Source organism: Pleurodeles waltl, chromosome 3_1 (assembly GCF_031143425.1).
Source record: "Pleurodeles waltl isolate 20211129_DDA chromosome 3_1, aPleWal1.hap1.20221129, whole genome shotgun sequence".
Classification (NCBI taxonomy): domain Eukaryota; kingdom Metazoa; phylum Chordata; class Amphibia; order Caudata; family Salamandridae; genus Pleurodeles; species Pleurodeles waltl.
This window is the reverse complement of record NC_090440.1, coordinates 872,204,064-872,223,763: the sequence shown is the minus strand read 5'-3', so window position 1 is coordinate 872,223,763 and position 19,700 is coordinate 872,204,064. Positions and strand designations below refer to the sequence as shown.

Sequence of the window (19,700 nt, the reverse complement as noted above, 5' to 3'; positions counted from 1 at the left end):
CCCTGAGGTCCCTGCCAACCTTGGGTACAAGGTGGAAGAACCCAGGGACCCTCTGGAGCAGCTTTGAGCACAACCCTGGGGTGGTAATGTACAGGGTAGTGGTCACTTCCCTTTCCATTGTCCTGTTTCAGGTCAGAGCAGGGACTGGAGGTCCCTGAACCGATGAAGACTAGTTTATGCACGGAGTGCACCAAATGGGCCCTTCAAAGCGTACCAGTGGCTTGGGGAAGTTACTCCTCCCAAGCCATGTAAACACCTATTTCTAAAGGGAGACGGTGTTACCTCCTTCTCCCAAATGAAATCCTTTGTTTTGCCTTCCTGGGCATGAGCTGTTCAAGCAGCAGGAGGGCAGAAACCTGTCTGAGGGGTGGCAGCAGCTGGGGCTTCTCGGAAAACCCTGGAAGGCTGGTAGGTGCAATGGTGGGGGCCCTCTCAGGAGCCCCCAGAGTGCATAGAATCATACTTCCAAGAATAGCAACAGTATTGGGGTATGATTCCGACATGTAGGATACCCAACATGCTTAGGTTCGGAGTTACCATTATGTAGCTGGACTTAGGTAGTGACCTATGCCCAATACACGCGTAAAATGGCATCCCCGCACTTACAAAGTCCATGAAAATGGCACTGGAGTTCATGGGGGCACCTCTGCTAGTGCAGGGTTGCCCTCACACACATGTACTTGCACCCTGCTCTCTGGGCTACAAGGGCCTGTCATGGGGTGATTTATAGTGACCTGGTGCAGTAACCTAAGATGAAAAAGGGTGCATGTACCTATGTACCATATACTAAGGACTTATATGGGGGTACCAGTATGCCAAATGTGGGTGAAAATGGTTCCAGCAACCAAGTTTACAAGGAGAGAGCATAATCACTGGGATCCTGGTTAGCAGGATCCCAGTGAACACAGCCAAACCCACTGACAAACAGGCAGAAAGTGGGGGTAACCAAGCTAGGAAGAGGCTACTTTCCTACAGAGGACGAGCTACCCCCTTGTAGTCATGGCATCTCAGTGTGGCAAAATATAACGCCAAGAAAGTCCTATTATCTAAATCCGCCTCCAAGAGCACTGACTGTTCCGGGGATCAAGGCCCAGTCTGCACCTTCCCAGGGTGATCGGGAGGAGGAAGAGACCCCAGTCACCCGAGGCTTCATGGAGATACTTTTCCTCACTCTCTGCGATGACATCGCAGCCTTGAAATAGAAGGCATTCATCGTAAACAAAACATCATGGGCCCACGAGTCAACACCCTTGGTGACACCAGGGAGGAGGAATTGGAGGCTTGCTGATATCAAATACTCAAACTTCAGGACTAGAATGCGGACTTCAACTACCACCTCAACCTCAGCAAATGGTCTAAGCACTAGATGAAGAAGAACACAAGCAAGCCTTCCACCTCTGAGAGCTGTACGGAGTGCTCAGCTTTGCTGCAGCAGCTATATCAGAGGAAACAGTCCCCGGACTCTGCCACAGACTGACGCTAACAGATGGCATGCCTCACATCAGGCTGAAGAAACGAGACTACTATGCATCGACACGAAGTGAGGCCGTTGAGGCCTCAGAGGGGCTTCATTTCGCAGCAAGATGGAGGGGCCTCTTCATGGGCTTTGCATTCACATATCACTGAACTCTGGGGGCAGTGGGGCTCCCATTTCCCACCTCTCCTTCACAACAGCCTTGGGCCAATGACATGTTCCCCATCTAAACGATATACAGGTCTTCCAAATTTGGAGTGGTAAGCTCCCATAGTTTGCTAGTACTGCACCCCCCACTGTGCTCTCACTTTACTCTGATTTAATGGCCCCCATCACGATGCTCCATCAAACCTTAGCAAGCCCTAAAATGGACCCTATGTTGGGTAGATGACGCTGACAGCAACTCACAGCAATGGTCAAGGTACTAGCCTTAACTTCCGGGGTCCAAACGCTGCAGCGAAACATCTTGCCTTAATGGCGATGCTGAAAGACTCTCAATGTGATATATGTCTCCGACAGGAGACCCACCCTCTTCGCAGAGACTGGGCCCAGTTGAAATCCAAGTGGATTTATAGACATTACTTCTCCTCCGGACCTGGGAAGCAGGGGTCACAATCCTTTTGGCGACCCACTTACAGGGGCAGGTTCTTCAAGTGCATTCCGAGAGGTGGGCCGCCTTCTCACTCTTCTGCTCTTGGTCCGCACTTGCACCCTTACAGTGGCCTGCATCTATGCCCCGAACGACCACCGGGAACACTTCATACAACAGGCAAATGGGTGGGTTCTTATCTCTCTGGATACTGGAGTCTTAGTAGGAGGAGACTTTACTCTGATCCATGATGCACTCTTGGACCGCTCAATCCAGAGGGCAAGTCAAACGGGAGCGCATACATCTCAGGGTGTTCAGTGGCTGACCGATGGAGGCCTCTTAGTCATCTGGAGGTTTAAAACCCCGCCAAAAAGGACTACACCTTCTTATCAGCCTTACCGTCAACTTTTACAAGACATTTGCAGCACAACCGGCCCCAGTTCTGACCAGGCTCTACAACTCTTTTAGCACACAAGGAACACTCACTGACACCATAAAATCGGCCACCATCACAGTCATACCCAAGCCAGGAAAGACCCCGCCCTTTGCGCATCATACTGCCTGATTTCCCTACTCATCTTGGATGCAAAAATGTTACTAGTATACTTGCATCCAGGTTGGGACCATACATGCCAAGATTAATAGACCCAGATCAAGCCAGATTTATCCTGGGGCGTAATTGTAGTAATAATACTAAGCGTCTCTTTCATCTCATCGGCAAGTCCACTCGCTCCTGAGTACCAACCCTCTTGTTATCGATTGACGCTGCGAAAGCCGTCGACCGAGTTCACTAGCCGTTTCTCCGCCTCGTTTTAGAGAAAGTAGGCCTAGGACTTTGATTCTGAAACTGGGTGCGGTCTAGCTATGTCGACCCTACGGCCTCCATCTGGGTTTGATGGGCTGCTGTCCCGTCCCTTTCCTATCTCTTGCGGAACGCGTCAAGGGTGCTTGTTATCACTACTCTTATTCGTTCTCAAAAGGAGCCTCTAGCAGAGCAGATTCTGCAGCACCATCTCACAGAAGGCATTAAAATGGGAGGCCAAAATCACAAAATAGCACTTCATGTATTGCTGCCTATTACCAAATCTTGCCAGTCCTTACACCCCACTACTAGCGGAGCTTGAACCATTCGGCAAAATGTCTGGTTTTAAGATAAACATGCGGAATTCCCAAGCCTTAAACCTCACTATCCCACTGAAGGAGAAGTCACAACTTGAGGCTCTCTATAAATCCCCTGGGCAAACCAAGGAGTCTTTCATCTGGGCATCCTACTATTCCCCACCTTAGAAAAGACTACCAAGCGCAACTACACGACTACTGCATACCATCCTCTCCACAATCTAATCCTGGCATGGCCGCCTTTCATGGTTACTTAGGCGAACTGCAGCCATCAAGATGTCCATCCGAGATAAGATTTAGTATCTTATGCAAATGCTTCCCCTTCAGCCACCCTCCTCCCCCACATATTGCAGAAACATAAGCAGCTCCTTGAGGCATACATCGAGGACGGGAGACTTCCCTGCGTGGCCAGGATGCAATCATACTTGCCAATGGCGGTGCGAGGGTTGGGTATCCCACACCCGGTACTCTATTACCAGGCAGCCCAGTTATGCTACCTGGTAGAATGGCAGCAAAGGAGCACAGAGCACTGGTGTTTCATTGATCAGGCTATTGCAGGTTTACACATATGGAAAATTCCCTGACTACTGAAAAAACATCACCCATCTGGAGTTTATATTTCAGCAGTGGTAAGGGCTGCAATGGGGACATGGGACAAAGTTCGCACCTCTAAACACCTGTCTCCTCGCTTACGCTGATCATAGGAAACCCTGCCTTGCTTCCGGCCTTGCAGGATTCCTCTTTCCAACACTGGCAGGAAGCCAACTGTAAACGAGCATGGGACATGTTTGATGTACAGGGACCACTGGAATTTTCTACAGCTCCAGAAAGAATATGGCTTTCCAGACATGGAATACTCATGTTACTCGTAAAACACTGAGCCATCCATCTCGTAGTGCATCCACATGAAAGTACGTCATTTGAGAAGGGGTTCCTCACAAGGAGCGATGATAAACGCATCCTTTCAAATACTTATGCCTTTCTTAACATGCACACCACACAAACCCTCTCTCTCGCACCTGGTGGTGATCGGAATGTGAGTGAAATTTTTTGACAAGGAATGGTCAGATATTTAAAAACAAGCTCGCACTTCAGGTGATAGTGCATCTGGAAAAGAGACCCTCCTCAAGCTAGTTATTGGTATTACACACCCTCATGCATAGCGAAGTGGAATTGCGGCAGTGACGGCCACTGCTGGTGCCATTGCAATCACACGGGCACACTGACCCATCTGCTCTGGCATTGCACCAAACTGCACTGTTATTGGGCGAATGTCCCAGTAGACATAGATCAAATGTTTACTTCCCTAGTTATATCCTTCTTGGCCTTTCCAACGCCTTGGCCTACTCCCTAGGGGTCTTTTAAAGGGAGGGCAATTATGTTAGCGCTCTGTGCAGCTAAACAAGTCCTTTTATCGATATGGGGCACGGAGTACATATCAATGCACACAGGTTGGCTGAATAAACTCTGGGACCTTCTAAGCACGGAGAAAATTATCATACCCTCTCCCTGTTTGAGAAAACCTGGGGCCCTTCCATCCGGTTCCTGTCCCAGGACTTCCGTAAATTAACGTGTCCAGCATACCTTAGAAGTGCTATGGCTTGCAACTGAGATCCTAGGCTCAACCTAATTGCCTATTGATGGTAGTCCTTTCCCTTTCTACAAACTGCGAATGACCTGAGAGACTTTAAAAACTGTGAGGGCCATTTCCCTCCACCCACTCTTCCCTAATCCCCACCCAGGACTTTCTGGCACATTGGTTATCTATCTCCAAACTCCACCTCCTATGTCTCTCCTCACTGTTAGATCTTTCTGTATTGTTTCTTATTCCTCGCTGGCCACAGGATGTAGGTGAGTGGTTTTGTTACTCATGAAAATCAACAAAAGTGGATTTAATCCTAAAAAAACAATCTCACAATGGTTGGGAAGCTTTGCAGTGAGCCGAAAATCCTTAAGGCAACGTAGTCTCAGATTCGGGATATTTGGTTGGTTCTCAATAGGTTTGAGCTTGTCAAAGGCAAGTAAGAATGGGGAAGAAGCAGCAATTGCTCAACATGTAACCCAATGCCCCAGGCCAACTGGACTTGCAGAAGCTGACATGGAAAGCAAGCAGGGGTGGAGGTCTAAAAATTGCTGATGAATCCTACCCCATCACATCGCGAGTAACATCACTGAGAAACAGTTACAGGTTCTTTGCAAAAGAGGACTAAAGTGTTGAGTAAAAAACACACCAACAAAAGCTGCCTCTAAGCATCTCAGAAAAGTACCAGAATATATGTATTAAATCTAGAAAAATACAGAAGGACGAAGGTACAACTAATTCGATTTTGTTTTGTGGTAAATTAGATTTTTTTATTTTCTTACTTAAAAAACAAATGCCTCACTTTGTCGGTTCTCCTGCCCTAGACTTAATGTTTTTCCCACCTACTCTATTACCCTGTTTGTGTTTTTTGAATTTTTTTTACCATTATTGAATGTTTCTGTTGACTTGTTTTTGGCTGATATAGCGGCTTGGTCTAGTTATATCCTTATTATATCCAATGCAATAGAGGCAGGTGCTCCAATTCCTGATACACAGAGATGTGCTGTTGTTGTAGCTATCCATAAAAAGGGTGACAGGTCTTTGCCCTGTAACTATAGGTCCTCTTGGACTGTTTACAAAACGTTTTCTGTCATTGTTAGGGAAAATTCAGGATTGGATGTCTGATTTTGACATACTCAGCCCATTACAAACTGGTTTTCGTAGGAAAATCTGTACAATAAACCAAGTTTTTAAGTTTCTGTTTTTATATTGGAAAACTGTTTTAATTGATAGAGGGAATCTTTACGTTGCTTTTGTAGACTTAAAAATCAACATTTGATTTAGTACCCCGTGCAACGTTGTGGAAGGCTCTTTTGGATATGGCAATGCCTTCCCATATTCTCTCACTACTAGTACGTCTTCGTGAGGGTAACTATGCACGCATAAGGTGGGGTGACCAAGGTCAGTTAACTGATAAAATCCCAGTGACAAGGGGAGTACGGCAACGCTGTGTCCTTGCTCCCACATTATTCTCATTATTTATCACTGATATTCCTCCATTTTTAGCACAGGTAGAGACATTTCTAGGGGCTGCTAAAGTTCCCATTCTGCTATTTGCGGATGCCACTCTCTTGATCTCCAAGACCCCGAGTGGCTTGTGGAAACTCCTAGTGCGCTTTGAGGAGTTCTGTTCTTCTCGGGGACTGAAGAGCAACACCTCTAAAATGAAATTGATGTTGTATAACCCCCATAGATCATTTAAAGGAAATATTACAGTTAGAGATAACCCAACTGAGACAGTGAAATCTTTCAGCAACCTTGGTCTAACGATTTTGGAGAACATGTCTTGGAAACCACACACTGCAAAGGTCGCATTGAAACATGAGCAGATTATTGGTGCCCTGATCAAGGAATTTGGTGTTTCTTATACTAAACCTATTCGTCCGGCACTTCAGGTTTATGAGGCTAAGGCCACAAGTTCTGCCCTATATTGCGCAGAGTTATGGGGCTATTCAAATGTCCAAGAACTATCCTCTATCGAAAACACCTTTGTGAGGAAGTTGTTTCCCTTCCTCAGAGTACTCCATTGTTTCCTCTTTTTAAGGATTTGGGTATTAAGGGGATTGGGCCTAAAGCTTGTTTGCACCTGCTTTTATATAGGAGGAGGATCTGGACCACCCTTGAGCTTTCCTCCTATACTGCAGCCCTTCGGGTAGTCTTGATGCCAATTTTTTTTTCTTGTGTCCCGTGGCTTAGAAATATTAAAGACTTGTTATGTCTCCTAGGCTTGCTTGAGCTTTGGGACTGCCCAGTTGTTTCCTCATTTTCTTTCGAAGAATGACTTAAAGCAGCACTATTGGGGGGTGGCAGTGCCTGATGAGATGCGTATTGCGACTAGTTCCAAGCTGTCATGTGATTTTTCTGACTTTAAATATGTGTGTAGATGAGGCATTCTGGGATGTGATTCTGGCCCCCAAGGACAAGAAGTTTTATTTTCAGTTTCAGGCGGGGTCTCTACCGTTGTGATAATTCACATGCAATTGGTCGCCAGGGGGAGTAGTGACCTGTCCAGCATGCAGCGCCCACACTGAAAATGTACTCTGTCTTATCAGCTTTTCCTGTCTGCGCAGCACCTCACAGGAATTGGCTTGCTCCTGTCAGTAGACTACTAGGTGTTCGAAGCCATGCTGTCGCTCTTCGTATTCTTAGATCAGATCCCTATCAGGTTTTAGTTATTTCTGTTGCGAAGTTTCTTGGAGCCATGTGGCTTCATAGAACAAAAATGTTATCATTATTGATGTGACCTTGTCCTTGTATGCAAAGTTTATTAAGTAATTGTAGGTTGTTTGTATAGCGAATATTATGATCTTGATCCTAGTTATTTTTTTCTAAATGTTTTTCTTGCAGTTGATATATGTGTCTGTCAAATGTTGTATTTATTTATAATTATATTTGTACTGTAAAGTACTTTTATGGCCTTGGTGGCCGAAATAAAGGTCAGGAGAGAAAGACGTATTACCCCATTGGTAAATTCTACTCTGTTAGTTTGGCTTCTTCCATAAGGAGCTGGCCATATCTCTGTTGTGCTAGGGCTAGTTTCTACATTACTCTCACCCAATCAGACTCACCCCCCCCCTCCAAGAGTTTTAATGCGTGCCTCGTGCTTTGCATCGCTATTCCTCCGTGCAGAAACGTATAGCTATGCCACGCAGCATGGGCTTAAGCACCTCCCACCATGTAGGAGTACTTGTCACAGATCCTTTGTTCTGTGTAAAGTATTCTGGAATGCCCTTGGACATGGTCTGTAGATATTTGGGATTCTGCAAGTGCCAGGGCAACATTCGCCATCAGAAAGGGGTTTAGCTGGGCCCATATGCAGTGTCATCAATAGAGGGGAATGATCTGATAATCCCCTGGCCAGTACCTCTAGGTTTGTGGCTCTGTGGGAATGAAGAAGTAATTGATACGAGAGAGTGAGCCATGTACTGTTGAGAAGTATGCAAAGCCTGACTGTGTGGGATAGTGTATTTTCCATAAGTCGATGAGCTCCAGTGCAGACAGCTTTGTTCTATCTGGCCCATGTGCAGGTAGTCCCATGCAACTCCTGGCCACACTGGGCTGCACAACATAATTCCAATCGCCCCTAAACAGTAGAAAGACCTCATGGAAGGACGCCCACAGTCAAGGCAGACTCTCCAACAGCAGTTGCCCCAGTGAAGGGGAAGAGTATACACAACAGAGCGTGAGAGTTTCCCGTATAGCGCACCTGTTACAGCCATATAGCGGCCCAAATTATCCGTCCAGACCTCTTTCACCTGATATGGCAAGGTGCGTTGAATTAATATGCATATGCCCTAGAGCCTCTAGCGAACCCAGAATGCTATATCTATTGGTATCCGCATCTAGCTAGCATGAGGCATTCGTACCAATAAGGTGCATCTCTTGCAGCATTAAAATATGTGCCCCGGCCTATTTGCCATATTTCAGGACCACTCCCTTCTTGACACCATCAAGCGCCCCGCATATTCCATGACATGAGACAAACGCTATCTAGTGGTGCATTAGGGCTCACCATAGTCTCTGGGTGTATGTGTATATGTGTCGGCCTGGATTATGCCTGGGTGCAGGGTGCGGGAACATGCTTGAGTGTTAACAAACAACAAGAACACACCAACCTAACTACCCCCCCCCCCCACCCCTATACTCCAAGAACTCTGAAGTATCTATCACGGTATGCTTGTTGTGTGTCCCCGACCAATGGATCCCAAATCCCCATAACTAGTCATCAAGGTGGCAAAATTGCAAATCTCCCTTCCATTATCCGTTCCCTGGACAAGCAGGGCAGCTTCAATCTGGCATTTTTGTGGGAGTTACATGTCCCCTCACCTCCCCTTCCCACATCAAGTTTTTTCTCAGGCCCCCGGTTGCACGATGTAGAGCGGGATCTATGTCATCTCTTCTGAGAGAAACTTGCAGGACGTGACCCATCCAGACCCTGGGAGAAGTCTCGGTCTATTTGTGGGGGAATGTGAGGCTTCAGCACCACACATCAACCCAATGGAGAACCTCCCTCGGAGTCTCGAAAAAGTGAGTCTTCAACCTGTAGACGACACTCATAAGAGCTTGGTATAGCAGCATATATGACAAAACGTAATCTTTGTTTGGCTTTGGTTAACATTTGTCGTTGCTGACACACCATCTTCGTGTAATCGGGAAAGATCATTAATGTAGAATTTTGGTAGGAGAGTTTTGTCTGTGTACAGACAAACTAAGATGGTGCCTTTATCCGTATAGTTCAACAACCGGGCAATTAACGTGCTCCGGGTGGAGGTTTCATCGATAGCGCCCTGTGCACTCTCTCCACTACGAAGCATTGGGCAGGGACCCACCAGGCATCAATGAATGAATCCATTTGGCGAGAAATACATCGGCCACCTTTCCGTCAGGCTGTGTACTTTGCGTTAAAGGGTATGTTCGGAGTCCTCCATTCTTGATACCCTAGTCTCACCCTAGGTGATTTGTTCTACTGCAATCCGCAAGTCCTGCCTTAACAGTGTAACATCGGAGCCAACCACTCCTATCTCTGCTTCAAGCATGTCTTTGGACTGGGTAGTGGCAGCCAGCAGTGTCTGGGTGCACCACCGGCTGTCGTCCAGGGCCCGCAGTCAGCATTGCACCGCTAGACTGTGTATATTGGCCCACAATGCTTTGTTTCTGGCCTGATGGCGGCTTGTTTTTGGTCATGTCGTCTGATTACATCACTTCCGCTGTATATCTGTGGTGTGGCTGCTTTGGCCTGGCCGGATGACCCCAAAGCTGGTGATGAACCTCTGCCTCAGATGCATGCCTGTGTGCCTAAAGAATAGTGGGGGGCCAACAAATGTTCACTGCTATACACTACATCGAAGAGCGCAGGTATCCCCATCCAGGCCAGGCCGCACGCTGATACAGGGGTCACCTTGCTCCTTCCCCAGGCCACACAGAGCCGCACCCGGGATAGGCGGCAGGGGTCACGCTCCATGCCTGTCTGGCGCAAGCCTCCATGGAAGATAACAGTCTCAACCTCACTCCATCACCTTGCACCGCCGGAGGACCACTGTAGGTTGCCCCCCCCGGCAACGCAACACAGTAACGGGGGCCCCAGTCTCAACCAAGTGGGAGGCCACCAACCATGAGAGACTCAAATGCCCAATCACCGCCCTGGGCCTCACTTTCATGGCCTCCGCCCACTCCACTAACCTCCTTCCTTCTTATCTGTGCACTGACTTTCGACCCAAGGGGCAACTATCCTACTGGTCCCCTCTGCCTCCTTCGGGAGAAACCCGGGGGTTGCGGATATGCACTGCGTGCGGTGCAGTTGGGGAACTCCACACTCTCCCTCACCTCAGGCACCTGCCTCAGTACAGTGTGCCCGCGCTTGCCCGTCTCTGACATTCCCTCATGGCGCAGGTTGTCCGGCCGCAGCTCACCAGCTCCTCACCGTGCAGGCGCCTGCAAGGCTTAACACAGTGCTGGAGGAGGCTACTGAGCTGATTTAGTGCCCCTTTGTGGGGGTCGATGGTGGAGGATTATGCAGGATTATAGCAGGCACCAGGAGCATTCTCAGAAAAAGAGCTCTTTTTTTTTATGTCCTATAAACTGACAGTAATTAGTATGCGCCATAGGCGCCATCACAATTTATTTATCTTTTTTAACTTAAGACTGCGGCTACTCCCATGGTGCATGTTCTAACAATATTATTGAATGTTATATGTGTTATGCACTCTCACCTCAAAGCACGCAACTTGCCTGACAGGTAAATACATCACGATAATGCCATCCATAATGGCCATAAATTCCATACCTGTTACCTTCAAACATGTACTCCAAGCCGGAATCAAATGCATCACTCCGATAAGTCCCAAAGAGCAAGGGCTGCTTTTGAAGGACAGTGCAATTCGTGTATCAATACTGCTTTATAGACAGCATTATTCACAGCTTTTGCCAAGAATAACTAAACCAGAACGGCAGATGATGCCCAGAGGAAATATGGATATCCACAGTGTCTGCTGGTATTGGCTGTGGGGCTAAAACTTTTTATGTAGCTGCAGGGCAATCTGAGGTGTGCAGATCATACACAATGGTAATTTGTGCTGCGTTATAGACAATGTTCTTTCACTTGTTCTTTTTTAATTAATTTTACAACATTTTTAGGATTCACAACGCATGTACATTAAAAAAATCTGTCACTGTTTCCGGTGTTGCCAAACTGACAAAAATATATATGAAAAAATATTTTTCAATCAGTTACCTTGAAGTTTGAATTTAAAATTTCTCATTAGATTTGCAAAAGACATAACATGTTTTTGACTTGGTTGATTGATATTTACCCGCTCATGTCCAATTGGAAGGGCAGTGACGGTGTAGATATTCTTTTTGCCATCGTATACTGGTTTACGGTCACCGAAGATCTGAGGTTTGAAGTGCTGTACCATATATTCCACAACTTCCCTGGAACAGAGAGAAATATGAAAGTAACCAAGAAAGAAAGGATTATAAAAAGAGATCAGAAGCCTTGAGCTAAACTGTGTCCTATAATCTCTGCCCTTTCCTTTCTCAGAGCCACATTACCCAATTGTTCAACTTTAAATGGAAGTGTTGATTAAATTAATACTGTTGAGATTTGTAACAGTAATAGGCAAATCATTCCTTTCACAGGGGTGTACAATGAGTAGATGACGACCACGGAATACTCCATGGATTGGAGAAATCAATGAATGAAGGAAAATCTGGCCACAGGATCCCCCAACAATGCAACCAATGACATGAGGCAGCAGGCAGGATGTCCCCCTATACTGATTATCCAGTATTTGACTGTAGCCTAGGCCAATCTCCTCAAGTGTACATCCAAAAATCAAATGCAAACCACAGCATATGCACTCAAATTAAATATGCGACAAATGCAGAACAACCTCGATGGACCTCCTGCTCCTCCACTGGCGTACCCCCAGTGAATAGAAGCAAATCAGCGCACTACCACTGTAACACTTCACAACACACAAGCAGACTCCAATAAACCTTCAAACATGTGAGCATGTTGGCACCTCAACTAATCTGTAGTTTCTTTAACCTATCTGGACTGCTTTGCAGCTCCCAGAGTTAAACTACTCAGGAGCAACTGAAAGCTGTTAAATGACCTTCAAAGGAGAAATACAGATATTTTCTTTCCACTTTTGGATTTAGTTCTTCATGGAGCTCCTAATCAAGAGCCACTCCTTAGTTAAAATTTAGAAGAGAATTTTCAGAATTAAAATATATTGGCTTGAAAAATTAAAAAAACAGAGGAGCTCGAAGACAGGAAATTTGAGCTAAAAAAGCTACAGTTTAGTTGTAGTTTTCCATTCAAAGCTTTCACTGTCTCAATATACTAAGCCATCTGCATAGTAGAGTGCTACAAGCAGACATCACTACACACCATCTCAACATTTGAAGGGGTTAATCCAACCATTCTACTGCTACTCTCCATGCTGATCTGTACCGAAAAGCCACAATGCTCCACCCCTTCTTGGCATAACCAATATATGCCATTAAAGAACCTAACACGGCCAACACGGCCATTTTTGTAGAATTTGAATTTCAAAGTCACTGATTTTTCTCTTTTTCAGTGGCTCCCTATATATTTTTTTATTTTCTTCTTTATAACAAAGGGGTTCATTATGAACACAGTGTGAATCCCCGTCGTGTTTATGCTGGCGGTCTTATCACAGACTGCCCGCCCCCTTGAGACCCCGCAGGTGAATTATGAACATTCTGAAGGGCCGGCGGGCGCAAACAGTGTTTCTGCCAGCCGGCCACATGGAGCCGTCATCAATGTCGATGTGCGGCGGGTGCAGCAGCAACCATTGCGCATTTCACTGCCCGTGAATCGGGCAGTGACCTGCGCGACAGGGCACTGCACTGGGGCCCATGCCAAGTGCATGGGCAGTGCAGGGGCTCCAAGGGCGGCCCTGGAGCATCCCTGTCGCCAGACTTTCCTGTGAACCCGCCAGTGAATGGCTGGCAGAACAAGAGTACTTTATCAGCAGGTCAGCGCTGCTTGCCGCGCTGCCCTATTGGATGAAGAATTCTGGCATCGTCATGCTGCCTGTTGGCAGTAGCCTGGCTGTGGTGGAAGGCAGCCTGTAGCAGTCCCACTGTCTTCATTATGTGGCGGTCCAGACCGCCATGCCGGTGGTGGAAATTTCCGCCGCCACCGGCATGGCGGTCTCGACCGCCTAGTTCATAATGAGGGCCAAAGTATTCTTCTTTATCTTATTTATATTTAGACAAATTGTATGTCAGGGCCGAAGGCTTAGATTATTCTTTTCCTCCTTCACTAAATTGTCCAGTAGCCACAATAACAAACCATAGCACAACCATATGGATTACTTTATTTCGTATGGGAAACTTCTACTCAAGTAACTTCCAATCACATTCCAGTACATGTAATTCTTTCTGTTCTACCTCTCTTATCTTTCATCACGATTCCAGCAGTTCTTAACTCCTTCTGTGTGTTGGACGGTCGGGAGCCATCTGGCTACACAGTGGGCATGGTGCGTCAGACAGCTTCCCGCCTTCCTGGCACCCACCGACCGGGGAAGCGCTGGTCCTCACCCCGTGGGATGCCCTAGTGCACCGCCCCCCCACCTGGGATGGCATTGGAAGCACTTCTGCTGACACCCCAGCTCCTACCCCGCGGTATCTGATGATGCTGGCATGCACAACGCGCCGAGGTCATAAAATGATTGCGGGACTTGCTGAAAGGCATTTGTTTCCAGCACGCTCAGGAGATTAAAGGTGAGTTTGCAGTTGAGGAGGGGAATCGGGGACAACAAAGAGGCATCGGGAAAAGGAAAGGGTTTTCCTTTCCCTTGATGTCGCTTTGGTGTGCATTTGTGCTGCATGATCACGTTTGGGGCTGTGATCATGCAGCAGGAATGCCCATATTACACCAGAGATGTGTGTTAAAAAATTTTTTTATTGTATTTGTGGATTGTTGGGGACCGGCCACTTGGGGAAGTGCCGCTCCACTTTGTTGAGCATGTATTTTGGCCATTTCTGGTAACACCCCGCCCCCTCTTTTTTATTAGGTCCAGCTGCCCCCAAAGGGGGTGGGGGGCAGAAACAACTAAGCAACCAGGGATATTTATTGTAACAATATTTGGGGGCCAGCCACTTAAGGGAGGACCGCTGCCATTTGAAGAGGATGTATTTTGTCTGTTGCTGCCTCCCTTTGGTTCAGAACAACCTTCTATTTAGGCCCATTTGCCCCCAAGGGGAACAGAAACCACTAGGCCACCATTTATTTTGACAATGTTGGGGAGCAGACCCTTGGGCAAGAGTGGTTACCCCCTACATGGGGCAAATATTTTGGCTGTTGCTCCCCTCACCCCTTAGGGGCAGATCCACCTTTTTATTATTAGGCCAATGTGCCCACAAGGGGTGCAGAAAATCACTAGATACCAGGGAAAGTTTCTGAATGTTTGGTGGCAGGATGTGCGCAGACTGGTGCATTATTTGTATTTGTGGTCATAATGTTTTATTTCTCCTTTCTATTGCAGTAGAAAGCTTTTTATTCTTTTACTATGATTCCTGCCTGCAGTTCCGGCAGTGGCAGATCTGCAGTTTGAATAATTGCATGTGTTTGGTAAGAAAATCCTTTTTGTACTGTTTACTCCAAAAGCATATAATTGCCATGCATGAATGAGTTTTTTGAAGATGGTGTAAGAATAGCAGCATATTTAGCTTATGTTTATTGTGAGTGAAATTCTCCTTAGATTTGTGCACAACGTGTATTGTTTTGTCTTTTGTATAATTTTATTTTGTTTTTCTTTTTAGTGGGATTTTGTTGGTCCTTGCGGTGTATGTGCAGAGCAGGTGGTGGTGAGTCTAGCAGTCTCTGGGATGTGAGTGTTACTGGTTTTAGGTATATAGTTATTTGTATAAAGGCACACTGTTTACTGCTTGGTGTTGGTTGTTGTTGACGTATTTCTCAAGTTACTTTTCTTAGTAAGCCGCAGGATTACCGCTCAGAGCTTTCTGAATCTTCCTCCGACCATGATTATGAAACTGACTCTGCATATGAGGCAGAGAAGCAAGTGCAAGATTCTGGCAGGGAATTTTCTGAATGAGAGGTATCATCTGATGTGCCTATTTTAGAGAGGGTCACTGATGTGCCGATAGTGCAGCAAGAGGCATCTGGATTGCAGCCTGGCGCTGAAAGGCTTCCCATTGAAAGAGCTAAACTCTGGGTTACCTCACGTATGGTGCAACCAGCGTTTCTGCCGTTGCAGAGTATAGAGTGAATATTGAAATTTTTTTGCCTATAAATTTTTTTCAGTAGTCTATGGACAATGTATTTTTAGATAAGATTGTTGAACAGACTAATTTATGTGTTGAACAGCATTTGAGGGACAGCAGTGCCAGACTTAGGCCCCGCTCTACAGCTACTCGGTAAACTCCCACAAATCTGGATGAGTTTAAGACATTTTTGGGTTTAACTATTTTGATGGGATTGTTTAATAAGGAAGCTGTCACTGTCTTCATATTGGTCTACCAGTCCTGTGATGGCAACGGCCATATTTGTTTGCAATTATGAATTGTGATTGGTATTTTCTTCTGCTTCAGATGCTGTATTTTGTTGATAATGCTTCATCAGTGCCACAAGATCACCCTGGTTGTGACTGTGTTTTTAAGATTCGGCCTGTCCTTGATAACTTTGTAGATCGATTTTCAGAGCTCCATGTTCCAGGGAAAGAAACAGCTGTCAATGAGCCTTTGGTCCTGTTCAAGGGCGGTTTGGTTTTTAGGCAGTACATTCCTAGCAAGAGCCCACGTTATGGAATTAAGATGTATATGCTGTCTGAGAGTAGTACAGGATATGTCTATAATTTCTGGGTGTACACTGGTACGGATTCCACTTTAGACACCTCTGGTTGTCTGTCCACTTTCCGAGTTAGTGAGAAAATTGTGTGATAACTTGGTAGAGGACATTTTAACAAAGGTCACCATTTGTACCTAAATAACTTCTACACAGGTGTGCAAATGTTCAGGGAATTGTTCAAAGTGAATAAGGTTGCTTGTTGCACAATCCACTCTAACCATAAAGGTTATCCAACGGAGCTTGTTTGTAAAATATTTGAGAGTGGACAGTGCAGTGCCTTGCATTGTGATGATCTGCTAGCTGTAAAATTTGCAGACAGGAGGGATGTCTACATTCTGACTACCATCCATGATGAATGTTCTTCACCTATGACCGTTTGGGGGCAAGTTGCCGAAGCGCGCAAACCTGTGTGCATTTTAGACTACAATAAACACATGGGTGGTGTAGACAGAGCAGATCAGAGGTTGAATTCTTACACTGCTGGTCGTAAGGCTTACATTTAGTATAAGTTGGCTATCCATCTATTCCATTTAGCAACCTTTAATGCTTTTGTTGTGTTCAAGTACTGATCTCCAGAGTCACAGATGACTTTTGCTCAGCTTCAGGAGTCTGTGATATTCAGGCTTGTTCTAGTGGAGCAGGCAAGTGTTCCTAGAGTAGGAGTGGTAGAGGATTCTGCTGTATTGAAAGATCGCCACTTTGCTGATCACATTCCTCACATGTCCCAAAAAAACAATCCCTGTAATAGATATAGAGTCTATATGCGAAGAGGCATGCAGAAGGAGAGTTGTATGCACTGCCCTTATTGTCCTTCTGAACCTGGGCTGTGTGCCCCCGCATGTTTTAGATTGTACCACACACAAAGGAGTCATTGGTAGCAATCACGAGCAAAAAAGTTAACTACCTGGTCTGTATTGTATTATATTTTTGATTCAGTTTCATGGTTGGCGTTAGTGTGATGTATTTAGTTAGAGTCATTTGCAGATTTTTTTTTTTTTTACTTACAATTGGTCTGCGTTTTCTTTTTTGTTAAAAAAAAATGTGATGGCGGTGTGGGTGGACTAGCGCTTAGCTGGTGATGTACGAGTGGACTAGCGCTTAGCTGGTGATGTGTGCATGGAGTGGCACTCGGCTAAAGGTTGGATGGCGGTGTGTGTGAGCTGGTGCTTGGCTGGTGGTGTGCGAGAAGTGACTTGCTGCTGGTCACTACACACACTGCTAGCCAAACGCCAGTCCACACACTCCGTCGGCCGTTGTGAATGCTATGTCAGGCATGTGAGCGTAAGAAAGTGAGGAGCGCTGTCTGTTGATGTGAGTGTTGCAATGTGTTTAGCCCACGGCTGGAGGTATGAATGGTCTTGTGTGTGTCGCATATGAAAGGAGTGTGAATGGCCTGCAAAGCGGTTGGTGCCTTGTCACAGCTTTACAGCTCAGGAGCTGCAAGTCATTAGTTCAGTTTTACAAACTATCAATTATTAACAGTGCATTTACTTTATGTGAAATCTTTTGTTAATAAATTTTTTATAACTTGAACCATCACTCACCCTCATGCCAAAATCCAACCAGTATGTATGTATACCTAGAATAGTGGATAGACCATTTTATTGCACTTCTCCTCTCAGTTAGGGATTCAACTAAGGAAAAAAACCTGCTCCGCTGTAATTAGGTGTTGAAGCACACACCTGACACACCAGGGGCCAGATGTAGCAAAGGGTTTGCGCCTCGCAAATGGCGAAAAACGCCGTTTGCGAGGCGCAAAAGCCTCTCTGCTATGCAGAAATGCATTTTGCGAGTCGGATCCGACTCGCAAAATGCATTTCCGACTCGCAAATAGGAAGGGGTGTTCCCTTCCTATTTGCGACTCGCAATGCTATGCAATTTCATTTGCGCCCGCGAAAGCGGTCGCAAATGAAATCGCTGTTACCATCCACTTGAAGTGGATGGTAACCCATTCGCAAACGGGAAGGGGTCCCCATGGGACCCCTTCCCCTTTGTGAATGATCACAAAAACAATTTTTCAGAGCAGGTAGTGGTCCTATGGACCACTGCCTGCTCTGAAAAATACCAAAACAAAAGGTTTCGGTTTTTTTTCTAAGTGCAGCTCGTTTTCCTTTAAGGAAAACGGGCTGCAGATAGAAAAAAAAAAAATGCTTTATTAAAAAGCAGTCACGGACATGGTGGTCTGCTGTCTCCAGCAGGCCACCATCCCCGTGAGTGCCCATACTCGCAATGGGGTCGCAAACTGCGACCCACCTCATAAATATTTATGAGGTGGGTCTTTGCGACCCCATTGCGAGTTGCAGAAGGTGTCTGAGACACCTTTCTGCATAGCAAATTGCGACTTGCAATTTGCGAGTCGCACGGACTCGCAAATTGCAAGTCGCAATTTGCTTTCTTCCTACATCTGGCCCCATGTTTTTTGGGTCGGACCCCAATGATGAAACATGCCATCAACTAGGTTGGTGGGTGAGGCGTCTTTTTAACAACACCTAAGGGCAATTTTTTTTCAATTTGAGTGTTTGGGATATCATAGAAGTAACAGACTTAGGAGTCTGCTCGCATCTTGTCTAGGGAAAATCTACCAACTCTAAATATGTTTGAAAACTAGACACCCAGGGGAGTACAGGGTGGTGTGCCTCTCGTGGATCCCAACAAGTTTTCTTACCCACGATGCCCTGCAAACCTCAAAAATGTGACTAAAATCACACCTTTTCCTTGCATTTCTGTGTCATATTCTTCCTCAAGAAGAAATAAATCACACATTTCCTACCACCCAGCGTTCCCCACGGTCTCCCTGTACCTCACTTGTATGGGTGTTCACAGCATGGTCACTCCAAAAAAGTATTTAAAAAACTGCCCTTTTACACCCACTTTGTTTCCCCCTCAAATACTACACGTTAGTGGCCTTTCCCTGTCGCAGGCACTTGGCCCACCCACACAAGTGAGGTATCATTTTTATCAGGAGGCTGAGGGGGATGCTGAGTGGTAGGAAATTTGTGGTTCCTCTCAGATTCAAGAACATTCCATCATAAAAAGTTGCGAAAATATGTTTTTTAGACAAATTTTGAGGTTTACAAGAGTCTGGGTAAAACAATGTGGTGAGAGCCACACAAGTCGCTCAATCCTAGATTCCCTCGGTGTCTAGTTTTAAAAAATGTACAGGTTTGCTAGGTTTCTCTAGGGCTGGGTGAGCTCGAGCCCAAAAACCGACAGCTAGGCACATTGCAAAAAGAAGGGTCAGTTGTCAGTGGAAAATTGTGATGTGTCCACGTAGCGTTTTGGGCTGTTTCCTGTTGCGGGCACTAGGCCTACCCACAGAAGTAAGGTACCATTTTTATCAGGAGACCTGGGGGAATCCAAGGTGAAGGAAGTTTGTGGCTCACCTCAGATTCCTGAACTTTCAATCACAGAAAAGTGAGAAAAATTTGTTTTTTTAGCAAATTTTTAGGTTTGCAAGGGATTCTCGATAACAGAAACAAGTTACCCCACCCTGAATACCCCTAGGTTTCTAGTTTTTAAAAAAATGTAGAGATTTGCTGGGTTTCCCTATGTGCTGGCTAAGCTAGGACCCAAAATCCACAGCGAGGCAAATTAC

The 19,700-nt window shown here is 46.0% G+C and overlaps 1 protein-coding gene across 2 annotated transcripts in view; it reads right to left on the bottom strand.

Moving 5' to 3' along the window:
- LOC138284719 (protein argonaute-1) overlaps positions 1-19,700 on the bottom strand; it is a 316,972-nt gene that overhangs the window by 206,676 nt on the left and 90,596 nt on the right. For both annotated transcript variants that reach the window (XM_069223832.1, XM_069223833.1), the window contains exon 3: positions 11,574-11,694. In XM_069223832.1, the coding sequence (XP_069079933.1) occupies positions 11,574-11,694 (121 nt within the window). The remainder of the gene's footprint in view (positions 1-11,573; positions 11,695-19,700) is intronic.